Source organism: Choloepus didactylus, chromosome 4 (genome assembly GCF_015220235.1).
Source record: "Choloepus didactylus isolate mChoDid1 chromosome 4, mChoDid1.pri, whole genome shotgun sequence".
Classification (NCBI taxonomy): Eukaryota; Metazoa; Chordata; class Mammalia; order Pilosa; family Megalonychidae; genus Choloepus; species Choloepus didactylus.
The window spans coordinates 120,261,864-120,283,344 of NC_051310.1; the positions used below are offsets into that span (position 1 = coordinate 120,261,864).

Here is a 21,481-nt window from a genome sequence, read left to right on the forward strand (position 1 = left end):
TATTGAGATATATTCACTATGGATGACTGTAGGGTATCTACAGTCATCCACAGTGTACAGTTATTCACAGCACATCATATAGTTGTGCATTCATCACCAGAATCAATTTTTGAACATTTTCCTTACTTCAAATAAAAATAAAAATAAAAATAAAAGTAAAAAAGAACACCTAAAACATTCCACCCCTCCCATCCCACCCTATTTTTCCTTTAATTTTTGTCCCCATTTTCTACTCATCTGTCCATACACTGAATAAAGGGAGTGTGAGCCACAAGGTTTTCACAGCCACACAGTCACACTATGCAATCTACATAGTTATACAATCATCTTCAAGAATCAAGGTCACTGGATTGCAGTCTGACAGCCCCAGGTATTTCCCTCTAGCCATTCCAACACACTAAAGACTGAAAAAGGATATCTATGTAGCATATAAGAATACCCTCCAGGGTGACCACTCTGCTCCATTTGAAATCTCTCAGCCACTGGAATCTTATTTTGTTCATCTCTTTTCCCCCTTTTGGTCAAGAAGATTTTCTCAATCCCACGATGCCGGGTCGAGATTCATCCCCAGGAGTCATATCCTGCATTGCCAGGGGGATTTACACCCCTGGGAGTCAGGTCCCACGTAGCAGAGTGGTCAGTGAGTTCATCTGCCGAGGTGGCTTAGAGAGACACAGTCTTGGCTGATTTTTAAAGATTGCTTTTCCCAGAGCCTCTGTATGTCCCACAGAGAAAACATTAAACAATTTAACCATTTAAATCAATGAAATTTAAAAGGGTATCCATCTTGTTTCCATCCACTTCCCCCTTTTCTTGAAGAGCCTCCTATGTCCCTTTCACATTCTAGTTTTGATGTCTGAGCAGGTGGACTTTCTAGATTACCCTCACTGTGAATTATTTCTTTGCCCAAAGTCCCTCAAGCTGTAGTGAACTCCCAGTCTGCTCAGTTCACCTCCACCCCTGCCACTCACACACACAGTTGCATAGTGCTTGACTCTTCCAGAAGGGTACATGAAGTGTTTGAAGGGAAGAGAGAGTCTTCCAATATCTTGTCATGAGATATTTGCCATTATTTCCCATGTATTAGCATTTTTGCCCCATTGAGTATAGTTTATAGTGAATGTTGTCCCTCCTCTAGTTTCCCCTGGAAAATTGAAAGATGTTTTAGATCCACTTTGAATGACACTTTCTCTGGGAAGTCAATTCTGTCTCTCTCAGAACAAAGGAGTCACTCCTCCTCTGATTGCACCCATTTCCTGTGTGTTTATGTATCAGCTGTTGTTGGCACATTGTACATTTTTCTCCATCGTTACCTGGGTGTCTGTCAATGGGCTGGACTCTCAGCTCCCCAAGTGCAGCCACCCACAGTGCTCCCATGCCTCCCCACCCCCACCCCCAGAACTTGGCGTATAGCTGACCACATGCTCCCCACCCCCCATCCCCGACCCCACCCCACCCCATGGAAACATCAAATGAAAGGAAGCCCTGCAGACCACAGGGTGTTCAGAGGCTGCCCCGAATGTTTTAAACCCAATAAACAGACCAGGGCCAAAGCTTCATCCATCTAAGGAGGCCATGGGGCCAGATGACATCTTCCAGTCCACTTGCATGTTCTGTGATCCTTTTTAATCCATCCTGTCCACTTCCTCTTTAGTATAGCAGGGATCAGTCATCAAAATGTAACTTATCTTTTGAATATGGAGGCCTGAATTACACTGGCACCAATAAGTTTATGGCAGAAAATGATTTAGATGACTTGAGAAGTCATGACCATGTGACCTAGCTATTGTGGGAAACATATTCTTTCCACTTCCGAATTCCATCATATAACTTACAAAACAAGTCTAGACGTCTCTGTTTCATTGTTTATTTTCATGATAAATTCTACAAAACAATAAGGTTGAAGGACCTGTCAGAGACAATCATTTATGGTGTTATGTTATGATACTGGTAGGCGCTTTACATAATGTTACTTTATTTAATCTTCACAGCAACTCTATGAGTGGGGTCTTAGTTCTCTCATTTAACAGATGAGAAAACAGAAGGGGAAGTGACCCAAAGGGCTTGGGTAACTTCTCCCCACTTCACTTATCGTGGGTAGTCAAGCCAAAACTTGAATCCAGGTCTATTGCTATCAAAACCTTTTCCTGTCTGCCATTCCTTCTGCTGTGCTTTATTTGAGGAAGACTCAGGAAAAGGGTGCTTTTTTTTTTTTTTTAATCCAGGAGAAAATAAACTGTCCTCATTAGTGTGCGTTTTATGTTTGCAGGGCAGCAAGGGTGCCTACCGGTATCACTGGCAGAGCCACAATGTCAAGCACAGCGGTGTGGACGACATGGTGCTGCTTTCAAAGATCACGGAGAACGCCATCGTGGAGAATCTAAAGAAGAGATACATGGATGACTACATTTTTGTATCCTTTATTGGCTTCCTTGGAAATTTCTCAGCTGTATGACAAGGTCCATGGTAAAATGTAGTTATATTCCTCACGTAAGGAGATCCACCTGAAATTCTCAACTGACGTGAAGTGCCCATGACATTTTCACCATGTCTGAATGAGGATTTGTACTTTTCTCTCACGTGCTTCAGGCTTGGGGAAGGGCAGAGATGATACTAAATTATTTTCCTGGCATTTCACAAAAGTCAAGGTGCAGCCAGTCATTGGCTATTTTAATCTATGACACTGTATCTTTGACGTGCTCTGGCCACACACGGGGGACCTGATACTGCTGCTGTTTCTAGAGAAAAATCTTGGTTTGCAGAGAAATTTCTGTTGGTGATGCCTCCTGACTGCAAAACATTCAAGTCCAGACTTAAAAGGTTTTAGGAAAGATTATTCATGGAAAAAAATTGCAATTTTACCAGTTTTTCTGCATTCTTATGTTTTCTAACAGAAACATGAGAAGTGAAGATCAACTTTTGAAAATACCTGACATTCTTGAGTTGTTCTTTACATTTCAAATTTAACTTGCCAGATGCCATTTTTTTTTTCACAGGGCTTTAAAAATTCAGCATGGAAATTTGGTTCAAATGTATGTTGACTTCGTTACAAGCAGGGAACTGCAATATTTGCTGAAGTTCTTACAGGATTCAGGAGTTTACTGCAACTACGTGAGGATTTCTTAGTGGAGTTATTGTAGAGTTAGTCATAGGCATGCAAAGATTTGTGTAAAATCTATATGGTAGTAACAGAAAGTTTATCTTTGATGCTGTGGGTGACGTCTGATGGTATGAAGCCATTGATGGACTTTTAAAAGTTGAAGTCTTTGCTACTGATGTGACATACATTTCAGATTTTAACCCAAATGTCTCCCAGAGTCCTACATGGGTTACAGGATAAATTGTTCCCCATCTGCAGGTTCTGATGTTTATTATTTATACTGCTCATTTTGGCATTTAGTTAGAAGTACCCAAACCTGTGCAACAATACTTTTCGCAGGGACTGCCTGTCCCACCACAAGTCTGTGTTATTTATTAAACAGTATTTATTGAGCAATCCTAATTACTAACAGTATTCCAAGGCACCGGGACCATTCTGACCATTCCTGTGCTGTCTCTTACATACCATAAAGGAGTTTTAGCAAATATCTGGGTAAAGTACCTAAATCCCTGCTTTTAACATATATTTGGATTTGTTAGCTACATTATAATAGCATCTGGATCAGGAGTAGCTACCTACTGCCAGCAGACAAAATCCTGCCCATCACCCATTTTATAACAAGTTTTATTGGAGCACGGCCATGCCTATTCGTTTACGTGTTGTGGTTGCTTTCATGCTGCAATGGCAGAGCTGGGGAATTGCAACAGACCATGTGGTCCACAGAGCCTAAACTAATTACAATCTGGCCCTTCACAGAAAAAGTTTATTATCATACACTAAAGCAGGTGTGTTAGTTCCTCCCTTATTCTGAGTTATATTCCAAAAATTTGGTTGTAAAAGTGGAATTGGAAATTCAAAGGCATTTTACTGCAGAAACTGTTTGAAAAGGAGGATTGGGATTGGCTATTGACAAGCCCATAAAAGTCTAATTTCCACTGAACATAGTTGAGCTAATTATTAGAATGTTCTCGGAAAGTAGGCTCAACTTATTACATTATTTACATGGAAGCATGGTTTTTGATGAGCTGGAAAAAGAAAGGAAAACAATGATGTCAGAAGTTGCCAGCAGTTATCCATTGTCAATCTTGAGGGCCTCACTCCTCCCCTTAAAGATTGTTTATCCCTAAAGCGTGGGAATCTCCTTGAGGGCAAGGACTGCGTCTTATCTATCTTCTTGAAAAAACAAAATTTAAAAAAATCCTTTATTATGAAAGCAGTACAGTTCATGTAACATAGTTTATAAGATACAGTCAAACAAAAGGGAGTAGATTAAAATTACCTGGAATCCCAGCCCCCAGGGATATTTCCTTTTAAGCTATTGGTGTAAATCGATTTAACCACATAGGACATGCATATATAAGTGCTTTCTTCTTGTTGCTAATTTTCATGAAAATGGCATCATCCTGCATCATGTGTTTCTCTGTTTCCTGCATAATTCTTGGCATAGTGCATGGTATTAAGTGTTCATTGAAGATTTGTTGACTATCAAGGCTCGCTTTTTAAATTCAGAAAACAGAATTTTTAAATGACTCACACAGAGGGGGCTGATAATGCACCTTTGAATTAATGCCTTTGAATCAATGACTGACTAATCATGTATTCAACTAAGGAAATGAGGTACTTGACCACTTATGACTTTATGTTTTAGAAACCTCTACCCACTCAATATATGGGAAGCCCAGCAGAAATGTGCTTTCCATCAGTAGCACAAAATAGCTTTCAGCTTTGAGGAAGCTTGATGGCTCCCTTGGATGTTTATGAAACAATACCAAGAGTTTGGCTGCAAATCTTTTCCTCTGATTTGAGATAAAGCCTCTTTTATCACTTCAATGTTAAGGGAGTATTATGCCAGCATAGCAGTATTTAAATAAGGTTTTTCCCCCTCCCCCCTCTCCCCCCTCCCTCCCTGCCTCCCTCCTAAGCTTAAGAATTAAGGCAAGAAGAGACTGGATTTCAAGATTTGATTTCACATTAAGATACAAAATTGCTCATTTTACCTCTTCTATATCTAATTCCAGCACATTTTCTTGTATTGAAGGTCAGCGTTTGGAACAATCAATTGTTAATGCCTCCAGGAAGGATGCACATTTTTTTGTGCTGCATTAGAAAAAAAAATTACTTAGAAAACGCTGACATTTTTTAACCAATAAAAACCAGTATTTTCCAGCTATTTGTCCTAAGATAAGGAAGGATTACTTTACTGTAAATTTTTTTGAATGTTGCCATACTTCTCACAATTACAGTGTAAAGTATATGAGGAAAACACTGCACTTTTATCTCGTGCTTGGCCAGACACATTTCTAGCCAACTTGGCGGAGGACAATAATAGCTCCTTATGCGAAGCGCTTGGTGCTCATTTGGCCCTACTTGCTCTAAACTTGTTTCTACTCAAAGACCATACTCAAATGCATTTGGCATTTCAACTCCTTGAATTAGAAGTTGAGACTTTTGTGCCAGATCCTCCCGAGTGCAGGGCAGTGGCGATACTCCGAGGGAGGGTTGGCGGGCTGCCGTTTCCTTTTTCGGATGCTGCTCGCGGTGGTGAGTCGAGCGTGCGTCTGACGCCCAGAGCTGAGAGCTCAAGTTCCTGCTGGACAGTTCTCCGAGCAAGTGCCCTGACTTCCCTGCAGCTCATGATAAAGCCATTAGATCAGGGTGGGCAGTTTGGAGGACTCTACTGACAACTAAAATGATTTTTTTTTTTTTTTTGAGTTAAAATCTTAGTTTGCTAATAAGACCATTGAAAACAAACATACGGAAGACCCACTGCGGTTACGTTTCAGAAGAGAGATTTTAACAACAAAAAGTCGAAAAGAAATAATCTAACAACAAAGGACAATCCTTTATGTTGAATGAAATGAGCTTTATGAAAAATTCAGTGCAATGTTTCTTTTTCTGTCATTCTTGCTGCAGATTATAGCAGCCATTCTTGTTATAATACAGATTTTTATAGATGCAGGACAAACATTTGGGAACCAACCAACTAAGTGATCAACTGTTGGCTCGCGTCTGTCTCTCATTTTCATAGAAGACAGTATTTATTTTATTTTTTTTCTAATTTTGGTATTATAGTCTTGTATCTCCATATACAGTATTTTGAAATTTTACCTTAGGCCACACCTTCTCAGCCAAAGATTATGTGGGCAGAGACAATTATGTGGATAGCTTTTTCCAAAGGCACACCTGAATTATGTAGTAGAGAGTGGGAGTGATTGAGCTAACTGGGGAAGTAGGAGACCTGAGCTATCAACGAAATAGCTGAGGTCTCTGCAGACCCAGCCAGGTGGAAAATGCCAAAGAATTAGGCCAAATCCTCTTTCACCTAAAATAACTAATATATGTTTGTTGCTTTGCTTCTAATTCTAAATTAAAATCTCTTGGCTCAGTTTTCAGATTTAGGCAAGTTTCTAGCTACTTAGTTTAGAAATAGGCCACATTACTCATTTCAAACCAAATTTTATTTTTCAGGAATCCTCCCAAATAATATTGCCCTTGAGAACCAGCAGTTTGGGGGAGCAGCTACAGTTTTCCTTCTTCATTCTAACGTGAGTCATTGATTCAGGATTGGCCTAGAATATTCCAAAAGAGGTCTTTTTCTCTGAGTGTCTCCTTATCAGGTAATGGATTGATGGGAGATACCTTTGGCTTGGGTCATCAGGGTAGCTTTGTATGCAGTGATCAGTTTGTCTAGGACAAGGTGGCATTAACAGCCTATATTTTTATAACTAAGTTAAGGAACACCCTTATCCATGAAAGGCTCTAATTTTCCCAAGTTTTTACCTGGGGAAAGTTATAGGATAGTTATAGCTGTATTTCTTAAAATTGGATTAACCATAAAAAACAGTATATTTGTTAAGCATGAGAATCAGAATAAAGAGCATATCTCATTGATTCACTTTTGATTATGTCCCCACCATGTGCCAGGGATACTAAAATTAATCCAACTAAGGGAGTTATACTTTGAGTATTCAAAGAACCACACCCTGCATTCCATCCTTGCATTGCCAGTTTAGGGTTGCCAGATGAAATACAGGACTCCTAGTTAAATATGAGTTTCAGATTAACAACAAATAATTTCTTTTTGTCTGAGAATGTGCCAGATATTGCATGGGACATACTTATCTGGGACATACTTATACTGAAAAAAATAATTTATTGTTTATCTGAACTTTAAACTTAACTGGGCCTTCTGTATTTTATCAACATATTGAGTCTTGACTCAAGCATCATGAACATCTCTTGTCTGTGTAATAATTTGTTCTAAATTTTACCTCAAAAAAAGTGGGCCACTGACACTGTGACATTGTTGGCTGCACCTGACTTTGGCAATTGGAGCTACATTTGCCAATCTCCGGACTTTTGGCCCCTCTTCCATGATCTTTAGTGACCTTTCCTTTTGATTCTCTGTCTCATCCACATCTCCTTCTAGCTGGCTGTGCTCTTAAAACCACCTCACCTCTCTACTACCAGTTCATGTTCAACCCTTCCAAGTCTGAAGACCTTCTGGTCAATGAAAAAGGAAGCAAAATAGCAACCAAGACCCTCTGCATTCTCACGTTCGTCTATAAATATTATTTTGAAAAAAATTATGCCATCAATCCCACACACAGCTCATTTGTATTCAGTAATTACAATGCTGCTGTCTCATCGAAACGCAGACACCTTGATTGAAACACACATTGCAATTTTAGAGATATAAATACATCGAAACCATGCAGGTTGGGGTATATCAGTTAAGGAAATAGACTATATTATGTGGTAGACACTGTGCTAAATAAGCATTTTATATTGATTATTTCATTTAATTCTCATAACAAGCTTGTAAATTAGGTCCTGTTTTATCCCCATCATCCATTAGCCAGGCCTTAGAGATGGTGACTTGCCCAAGGTCAGAGTGGAGCTGGCTTTGGGGAGCCAGGCATTGTGATCAGACATATTGAGCTGCTCTGAAGCACAAGTCCTTTTTACCCAATATATAAATGTCTCCTTGGGAGAGGAAATCTTAAAGTTTTACATCTTTAAACATAAAATTTCTAACAATTTTGAGATCATTGACTGAAATAATTTTGGGTGTGTTTGTGTTTATGAGGTTTTTTTTCCTCCATGAGGGCAGGGAGTTTTATTTATTGTCTTTTTTGTTCACTATTGTATCCCCAGCATCTACAAAGGTGCCTAGCATATAAATTGATCATTAATTTGATTAATGATCAATTCAAATTAATTGATCATTGAATGAATAAATGGCAATGACAATATATTTTTGTTTTATGATGACATTTCATTAATTTTGGCAATGTTAAAATGTGCTGTATAAAACTTTCAAGTCCCAACATAAACATTGCTTCTTCTGAGAAGCCTTCCTGGATTCCTTGAGTAAAAATAGTATGTTCTTCCACTAAACCTCATCTATGTATGCCCATTCTGGAGGGCATGACTATACTTAGTTCATACTATATCCCTCCATTTATTAAATGAGTAAATGAATATGATTTTAGTATCCTTAAGAGATATGAAAGTTCCAAGAGAAAAATACATACCATTTGAGAAGAGTAGTGATAACTGCTCTTTTCATTCCTTGGCCATTTCTGCTGTTCTGTTTTCTCCTAGCCATACATATCACCAGTCTTGAAAGAATGTGCTTCAATTCATTTAAAATAATGATTTATTTTTGTAGCACCCTGGTGATTAAATTCATTCCTCTTCCCAAAGAGGAACAAAACCTGAGCTAGTTAGATAATTGCTTGTGTCTTTATTTGTGATCTTTCAGAAAACAAGGACATGAGTTTTGTATTTGGGCAATAATTACGAATCCTTGCTAACGTCTGGTTATTTAATTTGAAAAATGTGTAGCTATGAAGATTAATGATGGACCTTAACTGGATTTAAATTCAGACATATATAGGATCTGTATTAATCTCAGTCAACCCTTTCAAGCAGATGCCATATTTTGGAGAAAAGGAAATTGAAATGTACCAAGGAGCGGTAAGTTACGTGCCATAAAAATTATCGTAGTGTGTAGGGTTTTTATGATGCAGGGGTAGTTTTTCTTGAAGTTAGCAATACATTTGCATTTTGTTATTATGAATTATTTATTGGGGAAGTTCAAGTAATTGACATTGTTTGCTTTTTAATGAGTGCTTCTCTTTAGAGTGCGGTGCAAAAAAGCAAAGGGTCATATAATCTTTGAACCTAATTTAGGTACAAAATTAGTTAAATGGGGCTAGGACTGATGGCTGGAGTGATCTTCCTGCTTCCCCACAATGCTGCAGAATTCTAAGGAATAAAAATCAGTAATGGGTAAAAAATAAATCGGGCAACGAGATCACTAACATTCTTAGAATCAGAACCTCAATTAAGCTTGGCTAAGACTTGAACATGAAAAACAAATCTTTTATTACTTATGAATGTGACCCTGGTCATTATTTAAACCAAATCCCATAGCCTTTTCAGTTGTGTGAGAAAAGTAGGAACTGTAATCCTAATTAATATATTTTATTCCTTGGCTTATCACTTCCCCCAGGCCTCCCCACCTCTGCATCTTTGGTTCCTTTCCTCTTTCTTCCCTCTTTCCTTTGCAGCAGAAACACAAGTGCGCTCATTAATCCTGACCCCTGGAAAACACACAAAAGAGGGCCCACACAAATTCATCAGTTGAAGTGGAAGGCAATTTACCCAGAGCAAGAGCCCACCCCATTGTTGCCAGATGAATGGTGCTGGTAGCTGGAGCCAAAGGAGGCTGCCACGGGAAAGGCCTTTGAGAATGCTGCCTTTATGGGAGCGCAGCCCAAGGGGAGCCGTGTCAGCAGAGGCCTGCCCTGCCCCAGCGCCCTCCTCAGCAGGGCCCGGGGCAGCAGCGTGGAGCTGGCTCGGGGTTCTCAGCGAGAGAACTGGCGTAGATGGGAATGCTGCGCATGCGTGTTTTTCTCTCCAGTTTTCTGAAAAGGGTGGCTGCGTGTGCGTGTTCCTTTAAGAAAGGCCCTAGAATTTAAAAATGTATACATTTATTTTTACTGCTAATGGTAACAGAGAATGTTGTAAAATTGATATTTGCTGAGTACCAGGTACTGTGTTAGTTACACTTGCAGCAGTAATAAGACGACCCCGGGTGCTGGCTGGGTAGCACAAATAGGGAAACTGAGGCTTAGAGAGATTAAAATGCTGGAAGCTACTAATTGGTGGAGCTAGGAGTGGAAGTTAGCCCTTAGTGGCTTTCGGGAATCTGAGGGGAGGGAGAAAGCCGGCACAGGAAATGGCTACCCTATACAGATCACAGGTAACTGAGAGATTCAATAAAACCATAGATGGGAAACCAATGTGAAAATTACAGCATTACATGCAACTTAGTTGAGCAGCTTTGGAGCCTTATTGGACAATGACCTGCCCTCAGCTTTTTCTAGTATCCTTCTATTTCCCATCTTCTCTTTCTTATAATCCTGCTCTCCTGAGAGTCCATCCATGCATGCAGGCAGGCAGGGATAGCATATTATTCTGGTCTCTAAATAGAGTTCTTGGGTTGACCAATACTAGGAATAGCCTCCGTGTCTTACTGGACTGTTCTTCTTGTGAGACCCCCCCCCCCACCCGCAACATCTGGGGATCAGGGCAGTGGCTACATCAGTGCTTAGCAGGTGTGCAAGCATCAGAGTTCCCCTCCCAGGATCCCCTTGTGACTAACTCTGATCTTCCCAGCCTGGCAATGAGTGGCAATTTCTGGGCCCCTTTTCTGTGGTAAGGCATTGCATAATAAGGCTCCAAGCTCCATTAGGTAAGTTCACTTTACCTTTGCATGTCACTCTACCTTTTCAAATTACTTTCCCAGCCATTATCTCAGTTACCTTATGAGATTTGCAGCATGGGCCTTATAATCCCCACTTTAGACCAGTAAGGAGAGAAGCAGAATCTAAATGTCTTCTCAGTCTGGATCTAGTTTGCTTTTACTGCTCACCATGTTTCACATTAGATATTTAAGGAGTGTTCTTACTGCAGCTATACACCACATGAAGTGTTTTTCTTTTTAAAAATTTTGAGGTAGTGATGAGGATGGGTGGCAAAAAATTGACTAAAGCAGGACTGAAGTTGGCCTGAGATAGTGAATATATTAGGTATGGAGAATTTATTTGTTTTATATTTATCCATAAACGAGCCTTGAGACTAAAACACGAACCCAGGAGAATATCTTGGTGTGGTAGGAATTTGTTTTCAATGGAGATGGAACAAACTGCCTAAACCAGTTTATTTCTTTAAAGAATCATACCTCCTGGCCTCTTCCTATGGAAAATTTTAAAGTTTTTCTCCATACTCCTAGATAACCTCACTTAATTTCGTTCAGGATCTCGGAAGCTGTAACATGCTTCTAGGAAATAATTGCATAGACGTTTAGAAGTCTAGTAGATGTTAGATCCAGTTTTTGGTAGGCTTCTCTTAGTCTAAGTGTCTTCAGAAACATTATGAATTCAATGTCATCTGCAGAGGCATGTTTGAGAGGAAGGGTGTGGCATTGGGAGTATCTGAAGACATTGGTCAAGTCTGAAGGTTGAATCACACGGATGCATTCACAATAGTCCTTCCACATTCCATCCTTATTTATCAGGCATATGTCTTCATGACCCAGGCAGTTTTATGAATTCTTGTATTATACAAACTTTAAGGTGTAATTATAGGCATTTGAACTACACGGTGGTAAATATTCATTGCTAAGGCCAAGAGAAGGGTAACATATTGCTTTACCCTGACCACAGTTCTGTTATGTTTTGCTTTGCTTTGCTAGGCACAGTATGAAAACCCACCACATATCTATGCTCTTGCGGATAACATGTACAGAAACATGATCATTGACAGAGAGAACCAGTGTGTCATCATCAGGTAAGAGAAAGATCATTGTTAGCAGGCATGGAGGATTTGAGACCACAGTCACATTTCTTGAATTCTGTCAAGAAGCAGCACTTTGGCAACAGACAGTGATGTCAGAGACCGGTTAATGTGTCTGAGTAACAAATAAACGGGCTGCTTTTTATTGGTTTATTTATAACTCCGTATCATAAAAGCTTTGGGCTTCCATGGGGCTGCTGTTATGCCTCTGTCTCGAAGGGCAGGAAGGTTTCGGGGCACGTGGGGCAAGCCAGATCCTCCTCTGATTATCAAGGAAAAAGTTCGCTATCCAAACTTGGACTAAAATGTTAAAGCATTTCCCCTCCCATTTGATTGTACTCTGGTTTTACTTGGAATTGGCGATCCTTTATATCATTGGTATAATAAGCATGTTTCACTGTTTTGAAAGCTGGAATCCTTTTCTTTAGTCCTTATTTTTCTCTTTCCTTAATAATTTAGTAGTTCAAGTTTGAACATTTTTTGGTCTAACTTGTCATTTGCTTTTAACTTTCTAAGGTCATTATTGGTAAACACCAGCATTAAGCTTCTGTAGATCCATTCCATAATTTTTTTTTTAACCTGATCCAGCTCTGAGTCATTGCTGAATTCATATGCTTTAAAAATATCATTTACTATTATGAACATTTACAAACATATAAAAAGTAGGAACATCATATTCCCAATACTTAGAATTTAATAGTTGTTAACGTTTTGCCATTTATGCATTCATCTATTCTATTTACCTAGCTTTTTAAATCTGAAGTAATTTTTTAATTCATTTTTATTGAGATATAGTCACATACCATGCTGTCATACAAAACAAAGCATACATTCGGTTGTTTACAGTACCATTATATAGTTGTGCATTCATCACCAAAATTAATTTTTGACATTTTCATTACCACACACACAAAGATAATAAGAATAAAAATTAAAGTGAAAAAGAACAATTAAAGTAAAAAAAAACACTGGGTGCCTTTTTTTTTTTTTTTCCTCCCCCATTTTTCTGCTCATCCATCCATAAACTAGACAAAGGGGAGTGTGGTCCACATGGCTTTCCCAATCACATTGTCACTCCTCATAAGCTACATTTTTATACAATTGTTTCAAGATTCATGGGTTCTGGGTTGTAGTTTGATAGTTTCAGGTATTTACTGCTAGCTTTTCCAATTCATTAGAACCTAAAAAGGGTTGCCTATATTGTGCGTAAGAGTCCCCACCAGAGTGACCTCTTGGCTCCTTTTGGAATCTCTCTGCCACTGAAGCTTATTTCATTTCCTTTCATGTCTACCTTTTGGTCAAGAAGATGTTCTCCATCCCACGATGCCAGGTCTAGATTGCCAGGGGTATTTACACCCCTGAGCGTCAGATCCCATGTAGGGGGGAGGGCAGTGATTTCACCTGCCAAGTTGGCTTAGCTAGAGAGAGAGGGCCACATCTGAGCAACAGAGAGGAGGCTCTTGGGCACAATTATAGGGAGTTTTTTAAATCTGAGTCTTAGCTTTTTAAATCTGAAGTAATTTTTTTTTTTAATTTTTTTGTTATGGATATTTACAAACATTTACAGAATTAGAAACAATGGTATAAGAAGGCCCTGTGTAGGTATCATCCAACTTTTATAGTTATCAATATGTGGCCCATTCTGTTTTATCTCTTCCTCTCATCCTGCTCCCACTAAATTATTTAAAGGAAATCCTAGACAGCAAGTCTCTTCATTTGTCAATAATGTAACATGTATCTTTGAAAGATAAATTCTTACCATACGTTAAAAATAATAATTCCTTTAATATCTTCTAATATTTTAATTTATTCCAATTCCCTGTCTTATAAATTCTTTTTTACAGTTGGTTGGTTTTATTTGGACTCCACAGAGCCCGCTTGGTGGCTATGTCTCTTAAGTCTCTTTATTTTAACATTCTTAGCATTTTCAAATTTTGGCATTTATTTGTTAAAGAAAAAGGTTGTTTGCTTTGCAGAATTTTTCTTTATTCCAGGATTGGCTGATTGTATCCCTGTGGCATTGTTTATGTATTCCTCTGCCCCCTATATTTCCTAAAAATTGGTAACTAGATCTAGAAGCTTGATCAGATTCAGATTCAATTATTTGGCAAAAAGGCTTCATATGGAATGCCGTGCACTTAATTGGTTGTTTTCCAGTTATTCTTTCTGCATTCATCAGTCAGAATTCTTCTATTTTGTTACCTTAAAATACAATCTATACAAGAAAATGATATAAAAAGCTTGATTTGTTGCCTTTACTTTCCAGTTTACAAAGCAACAAGTTGATGCCCTAGCAACGTCCATAGCTAATGTAGCTAATATCTTTTTTTCAATATCTTTACAAACTAAGATTTTAAATATTTTACAAGTTTAACTCCACTGCAGTCATTATTCTTTTTGAGGCTCAGATGGTTTGGTCTTTGGCTGATGAGAGGCCCTTATATTGGCTCCTGTGTCCTTTCGATGTACCATCCATAGTCTGTGATAGCTTCCTTACTTTCAGTCATGAAAGATGCCTCAGCTCATCTTGTACATTTCCTACGCAAAACCTGGAAATGATCATCTCACCAAAAAGTTCATTTAATGGGAAATGATTAGAGTACCACTAATCTGGGCACTAAGAGTGCTCACTGCCTTATGTTACCAATACTTCAAGTTCTTTTTAGAGGAAAAAGCTAGACAATAGGAATTTTTTTTAAAGCGGAAAAAAAAGTGTTCATACCAGTATAGCCAGTTCATTTTTAATATTACAGGTATTTTACGTCTTTGATTTTTATCTTTGGATCCCATTTGTCTTATGCTGAAAGTCTTGGATCCTGATGACATTAATGCAGTTATGTGCTTTGCACTGTGTGAATAAATATAAATATTAATAAATTATATATATACACACACAAATATGTATGTGTATATATACATATAATGTGATAAGGCAATTAAGTAATGTTATTAATGCTTCAAAATAATAATACCAAGACTGTTACTAGCAATACTGAAAGTATTTTAAAATTTCTCTTTTTTTTTTTTTTTTTGGCCCTTAGGATGTACAGTCAAAATAGTGTTTTAAAATTCATTTAAAATAACCCTTTTCTGTGTCATTAAGGGGCAAACATGACTTACTGTTTCATTTATTTCATTTTGGTTTTTAGAGATTTAAATTTTTTAAATTTAATTTTGTTTTATAATTATATAAAAATTTTACATGGCTCCAAAGTCTAAACTACACCGAAGTATAAAATATCACAGAAGCATTTCAAGACAAATGTTGACTTTATGATACTTTACCCCTAAGTATTTCCATATGCATCTCTGAAAAATAAAAGCATTTTCTTAGCCACAGTACCGTTGTCAGAACTAAAGAATTAGTAATTGCTTAATATCATCTAAAAACAAGCAGTTCATATTTACATTTCTCTAATGGTTACAAATATGTCCTTTTCCTGTTTGTTTATGCAAATCAAGAAACACAGGTTGCATTTGGTTGTCTTGAATCTTTTTTATCCTACCATAATACCCCCTTTACCACCATTTATTTTCATGACATTGACATGGTGAAGAGACCAGGCCAGTTTTCCTGTAGGCTCTCCTACTGTTTGGATTTGTCTGCTTGCTCATGGTCTCATTATACTTGGTCCTTCAACTGGATTTCCTGTCAACTGAGTGTTTGGTGTGCTAGGGCCTGAGTTGAATGGTGCCTGTCTGAATGCATTATGACTGCAAAATAAACATAACCCATTTTCTTGGGGGCTGTAAGAGAAGCCTGCTCCTTTTCTAAGGGCTTCTGCCAAGAGAGAGGACAGTCTCATAGCTGAAAAGCCTAGGAACTTTTAATGTCCTTTAATTAGGAAATTAATGATGATCTGCCCTGATCAAGATGGCTCCATCCACCCACAGAAGCTTTGGACAATCAGCAAGAACTGGCCAATACCTCTTTCTTAAAGCTCCAAAAAAACAAGCAAAAAAGCAGTTAAAGGACTGCAATAACAGGCCGAGGACTGACTCGAGAAAAAGTCCATTGAAAAGTAGTAAGATCTTGTGGCACTCTGGCTGGCCTTCCCCATCCCCTCACTGACTTCACGTGGAGCTGGCCCATGCCCCCGTTACCCCTGGTCATGGTTCCAGAGGGAGCAGAGTGACCTTTGTGCACATACTAGGAGAATGGGTATCTGACTTGATCTGTCTGTGGTGGCCTGAGGAACTCACTGTCCCAGAACTTGCCCTGGGTATGGAAGGCAGCTCATGAAGCTCTCCTACAAAATGCTACTTGAGAGCAGTCAAGTGGCTGCCTGGGGCAAAGGGTTGCTTACTGTAGGCATACAGTGTAGTGCCCTAGACCACGAAGAAACTGTTTCCTAGGGAAGAGGGGAGATTCCTATCTGCATAAACAGATGAATTCCTAAGGCCAAATGTGCATACTCAAGACAGATAAATGTGTAGAAAAGACCTGGGAGGCCCCTACACTGTGGCCTGAAGCTATTTTCTAAACTCATTCTATAGATAAGCCTTGCAGAAGTGCACTCTACACAGGTCAGTCTGAAAAGATTGGGAAAAGTGCTTTCTTTTTCTTCTTCTCTTCCTCCTCTCCCCCCACTTCCTCCTTCTCCCCTTCTTCCTTCTTCTTTTAGCTCCTGGCATTCAACGAAGTCTCTATCATGACACTACCTGGATACAAGCTTAAAGAATAGATGCCTCAGTCTAAATTACATGATAACACATTAAAGTATCAAAATGTCCAGATTTCAACAAAAGATTATAATACAAACAAACACACAGGAAGTGATGACCCAGGCAATGGAGACGATTAAAGCATTGGAAATCATCAGTGAGGAGGATCAGACCTGGGCCATACCAGATAAAGACTTAAAAAATTTTTCCTGAATATGCTCCAACAGCAAAAGGAAAATATGGGCAAAGAACTAGATAAACATGAAAAGAATATCAGTAGAGAGATGGAAATTATGAAAAGGCAACAAACAGAGCTGAAGACTACAGTAACAAAAATTAAAAATTCCCTGGAGGGGTTCAGCAGTAGATTGGAGCTGGCAGAAGAAAGAATCAGTGAACCTGAAGATAAGAAACTTAAAATCATCGGTCTGAGGAGCAGACAGTTCCGGGATCCCAAAGCTAGAAAATGGCAGAGCCTCTATGTGAACTTATCCCTATCGGACTTCAAATTCCATGTCCTCCTGGTAAGTGATGCCTCTCTGTGTCTCAATGTCCCACATTTGAATGGAGATGTTAATAACTGCCACATAACATGAGAAGGGGTCAGGACATTCAGTGAGGCTAGAGTTAGCTTGACCTTGAGCTCGTAAACACAGTCTCAACCCATAGCAAGGTGAGTGCTTTTGTTAACCTGACCCCTTCCTGTTTTACTGGTCATGGTGTTCTCTGCATGCCCAGGAGGTTGATGATTGTGTTTGTCATCAACTGGAGAACCCACATCATAGAACACTACCTTACTAATACCTTAATCTCGGTTTCCTACAAAGAAATGGAGAACATTTACATACCACTTGATGGCCATGCTGAGGCCATTTCCTTATCTTAAATGGCTTGTTATCCCTAGAAACTGATCCTTGCATTCTGTGCTGAAGCCCTCATCCATTGAGGAAGCCAGCATGTCAGCCTGATATACGGCCCATCCCTGCTTTTTACCCCAAAGCCAAGAAGTTTTACATGTGTACATTTATCAAGGAGACCTTAGCATATTATAAAATTATGTGTATTTGACACATAAAAACAAAGTGTCAGTGTATTATAAAGTTGGCCTACATGAAATGAATTGAATTCTAATAAACATTTAAAAAACTAAGTAAACATTAATTTTATTTTTTTCAGAATTTGGCAAAGCTCTTAGGAGGTGATATAAAGAGTCTATATCTGTTTAAAAAGTTATCCTTTTTTTTTAAATGCAATTTTATTGAGATATATTCACACACCATAAAATCCATCCAAAGTATACAATTAGTGGCTCATAGTATCATCACATAGTTGTGCATTTATCACTGCAATTGATTTAAAACATACATTTTTATTACTCCAGGGAGCAAAAAATAAAAAAGGAGAGAGAAAGAAAAAAATGACAGAACAACCAAACATCCTGTACTCTTTACTCCCCCTATTGTTGATCCCTAACATTGGTGCAGTACATTTGTTACTGTTGATAAAAGAATATTAAGATGTTACTGTTAACTATAGTTTACAGTAGGTATATTTTTTCTCATATACCACTCTGTTATTAACTCTTTAGGATGTACTGTCAAAATAATGCATTTTAAAAGTCATTTAAAATAACCCTTTTCTGTATCTGTTATCATCCACTATAAGATTTTCTGAGTTATGTATTCCCATGTTTTAACCTCTGGCTTTCCTTCTGTTGAGATGTATGACTCTAAACTTCCCGTATCAACCACACTCATACACGGTTCGGCACTGTTAATTATACTCACAATAATGTGCTACCATCACCTGGATATCTTCCTTTGATAAATTTATAAGGAGAAACATTTAGACTGTTTGAGTTCTTTTCAACTAAAAGTTGGGATCATCCTTTATCAAAGGGACATTGTGCTATCTTATTATGTGAAGAAGTTAGAAAAGTCTCTGATTGTAAGAATTTGGAGAACCTGTATCTCCAGCTCAGGACTTTCCCCTAACCCAGAAGTTCACAAACTCTGTCCACTGTCTGTTTTTATAAATGAAGTTTTATTAGAACACAGCCATGCCCATTTATTTATATATTATCTTTGGCTCCTTTCACATAACTGCAGAGTTGAGTTGTGACAGTCCACATGACCTGCAAAGTTGAAGATATTTACTGTCTGCCCCTTTACAGATGAAGTTTATCAACTCATCCCCTAAGCACCAATTATCTTTGTGATATCCCCATTTATGTGATATATCAGCATGTCAAATTTAATAAGTTCAAAACGGTTCTTTTCATTTCTGCCCCAAACCTATACCTCCACCAACCTCCCTCTCAAACATACTTACCAGATGAATCTTCCTTAATCTTCCTTTTGCATACATCCCACTTGTGCTAAAATCTCCCAGAGTCTCCCCATTGCCCAACAGAGTCCTCAATCCATTGCTTGAAATCCCTGTTTCCTACCACTCACACTAACTTGCTCTACTCTTTTCCCTTGAACAAGTCATATTCATGTCTGTCTCCAAGCCCATGCCCAGGCTGTTCTCCCTGCCTGGCATTATTTCCTCCAAGTCTTTCTCATCTACCTCAACCCACAGTGATCTCTTCATCATCTGGATTTTTGAAGTGCCTTCATTTTCACCAACTACTTAATATTGTTTTGTTTTCCTTTTTTGTCAATTAATTTATGTGTGCTCCTTTTCAGTGGTTTTTTCAATCCTTGATGATTAGGAACTGACTTTATACTTCTTGATTTTCCTGGTATACATGATAAGTATTTAATGATAATTTAGAAGCTTAAATACTTGGAATAAGCGGTAAGTGCTATTTGCATTTAGAAAAAGGGGGGATCGGTTTGGACTAAACAGTCAGCGAAATTGTTAGGGAGAAGGACTGGATTTGGGCCTGCCCTGCAGGACATGAGGGATGAAGGGAGCAAGCACGGTGGCTCAATGGCCTCTGACATCCACTCTGTCATGGGAGAAAATGAACACATCAGTGCAGTTGTTAAAGACAATTTACAATTGACCAATGGTTCATGTATACTATTTGGGGGCCAGAACTGGGTCTTGTACTTTTTTCATCTTTTTCTATTGCCTCTTTCTGTGTTAGCCACATAGCATTTGTGCAGTAGTACAGGATTAATTGATTTGGGGGGATAAGGTACCTCTGTAAATGGCAGGCTGGGTGGTTTGCCGATGGACCTGCAGGCATTGGTGACGATGCCTCAAAGTTCTCTGAGCAGGGACGTAATACCACAAAAGGCTGGCTCACAAAGGCAAGTCTATTGGTAGAAAAGAAATGTCATCTTGAGGGAATACAGAAATCTAAAGAGGTGATGAGGACCTGCCCTGAGTCAGAAAGGCAAGGAGGAAACTGATACATGACATTCAGTAAGCCTGTGAAGGACTCAAGGAATGGACGGGTGATTGTGGACTCCAGGTAGTGCAAACAGAAAAACACAACAGCTGTGGACACATTGGCATTGCAAATGATGAGCACTTGAAGAGTTAGTGGACACCTGTGAGCCCAGTGAATGAGCAACATGTATATATCCTCGTAGCTCATTAATCTTCTGTTCTCTGAGATCTGGAATGTGAATTTGTTTTTTAGAATTATATGTTGGATGCCAGAGACATCTATGCAAATCTGTTTAATAAAATAACCATGGTATGGTGAAAGGGGGGAGAGAACCAGCAAGTTTTCCTCATATTCTCTATCATCTGTGTATCACCAGATGAGAACTTGGTAGTGTGGCTGGAAGCATCTCTGAATGAAGCCTTTGCCAACTGACTTTTACTGGGCCTTGGAGAACTTTTTGTGTGGCAGTTTACTGCTGCCCTAAAAATCGAATTCCTGTCACCTTTGGTCTGCCTCAGCTCTCACCACCTTAGCCTGCTTAAAAAAATTTTTTTTAACATGTTATCACTTTCAATACATCACATTCGGTGCAGTTTCTAACTTTATTGTTTGAAATTTTCTGAAACAATTGTTTTTTGGAAAGTAGGGTGTTCTGTCTTAATGTATCCAACACCAGTGTACAGAGTCTTTGTATGTTGTATCTTAAGTGGGTGTCAAATAATTTTTAAAGAGTAAAGATATGAGAGATTTTGAAGGTTAATCAATAGGACTTGGTGATTTACTGAATATGAAAATTTTGATAGAGGTAAAGTAGACAGTTATCACAATTGAGTCTAAGATTTCTGACCTACCTGCTTCAAAAGCCATTTTGCATTTGGAATCACTAATATTTGCTGTAGTAAAGATTGAAGAAAAAAAATCATAGCACTTCTGATGTTGGGTCTGTGTCTCTGCTCTGTGTCTCAGCACCATCAAGTGTCTCACTGATTTTCAAGCTGTCTTCCTGCCTTTGATGTATTTTAGGAATCTTTTATTATTAGCCTTGGAACTGTTTGCAAAGCTCTCCTCTGCATTTCTGTGGGTCCACCCAATTTCTTGTTTGTCCCAGCAGCATTGACCTTTGAGGTTCCCCTGTCTGTCTGACTTTGGGAGGATCTGTCAGCTCACCGCTCCACTCCTACCCCCCACACTTTCCCCACTTCGGTGGGGGCGGGGGCAGGAATCCGTGAGGACAACACTGGCTGTGGCTTTGAAGAGCTCCTTGCAAATCTCACCTTCCAGCCTGCTGTGGTTCCTGAGCTTCCATTCTCATCAGTCAAGGAGTGTCATTCAGGAGGGCTGACTCATCAGCAAAATAATGTATGATCCATAATCATAACAAGCATTCTCTTTGTGTCTCAGCACCTTTTATTTGTATCATTTTTAATCTTCATGACAACCTGGAAAACTGGGTATTACTACCACCCTTTTTTTTAAAATTCATTTTTATTGAGATATATTCA

At 38.8% G+C, this 21,481-nt stretch overlaps 1 protein-coding gene across 1 annotated transcript in view; it reads left to right on the forward strand.

Moving 5' to 3' along the window:
* MYO1E (myosin IE) overlaps positions 1–21,481 on the forward strand; it is a 209,927-nt gene that overhangs the window by 76,408 nt on the left and 112,038 nt on the right. Inside the window, exons 2-4 of the mRNA XM_037833824.1 lie at positions 2,270–2,413; positions 8,993–9,082; positions 11,868–11,962. Of these exons, the coding sequence (XP_037689752.1) occupies positions 2,270–2,413; positions 8,993–9,082; positions 11,868–11,962 (329 nt within the window). The remainder of the gene's footprint in view (positions 1–2,269; positions 2,414–8,992; positions 9,083–11,867; positions 11,963–21,481) is intronic.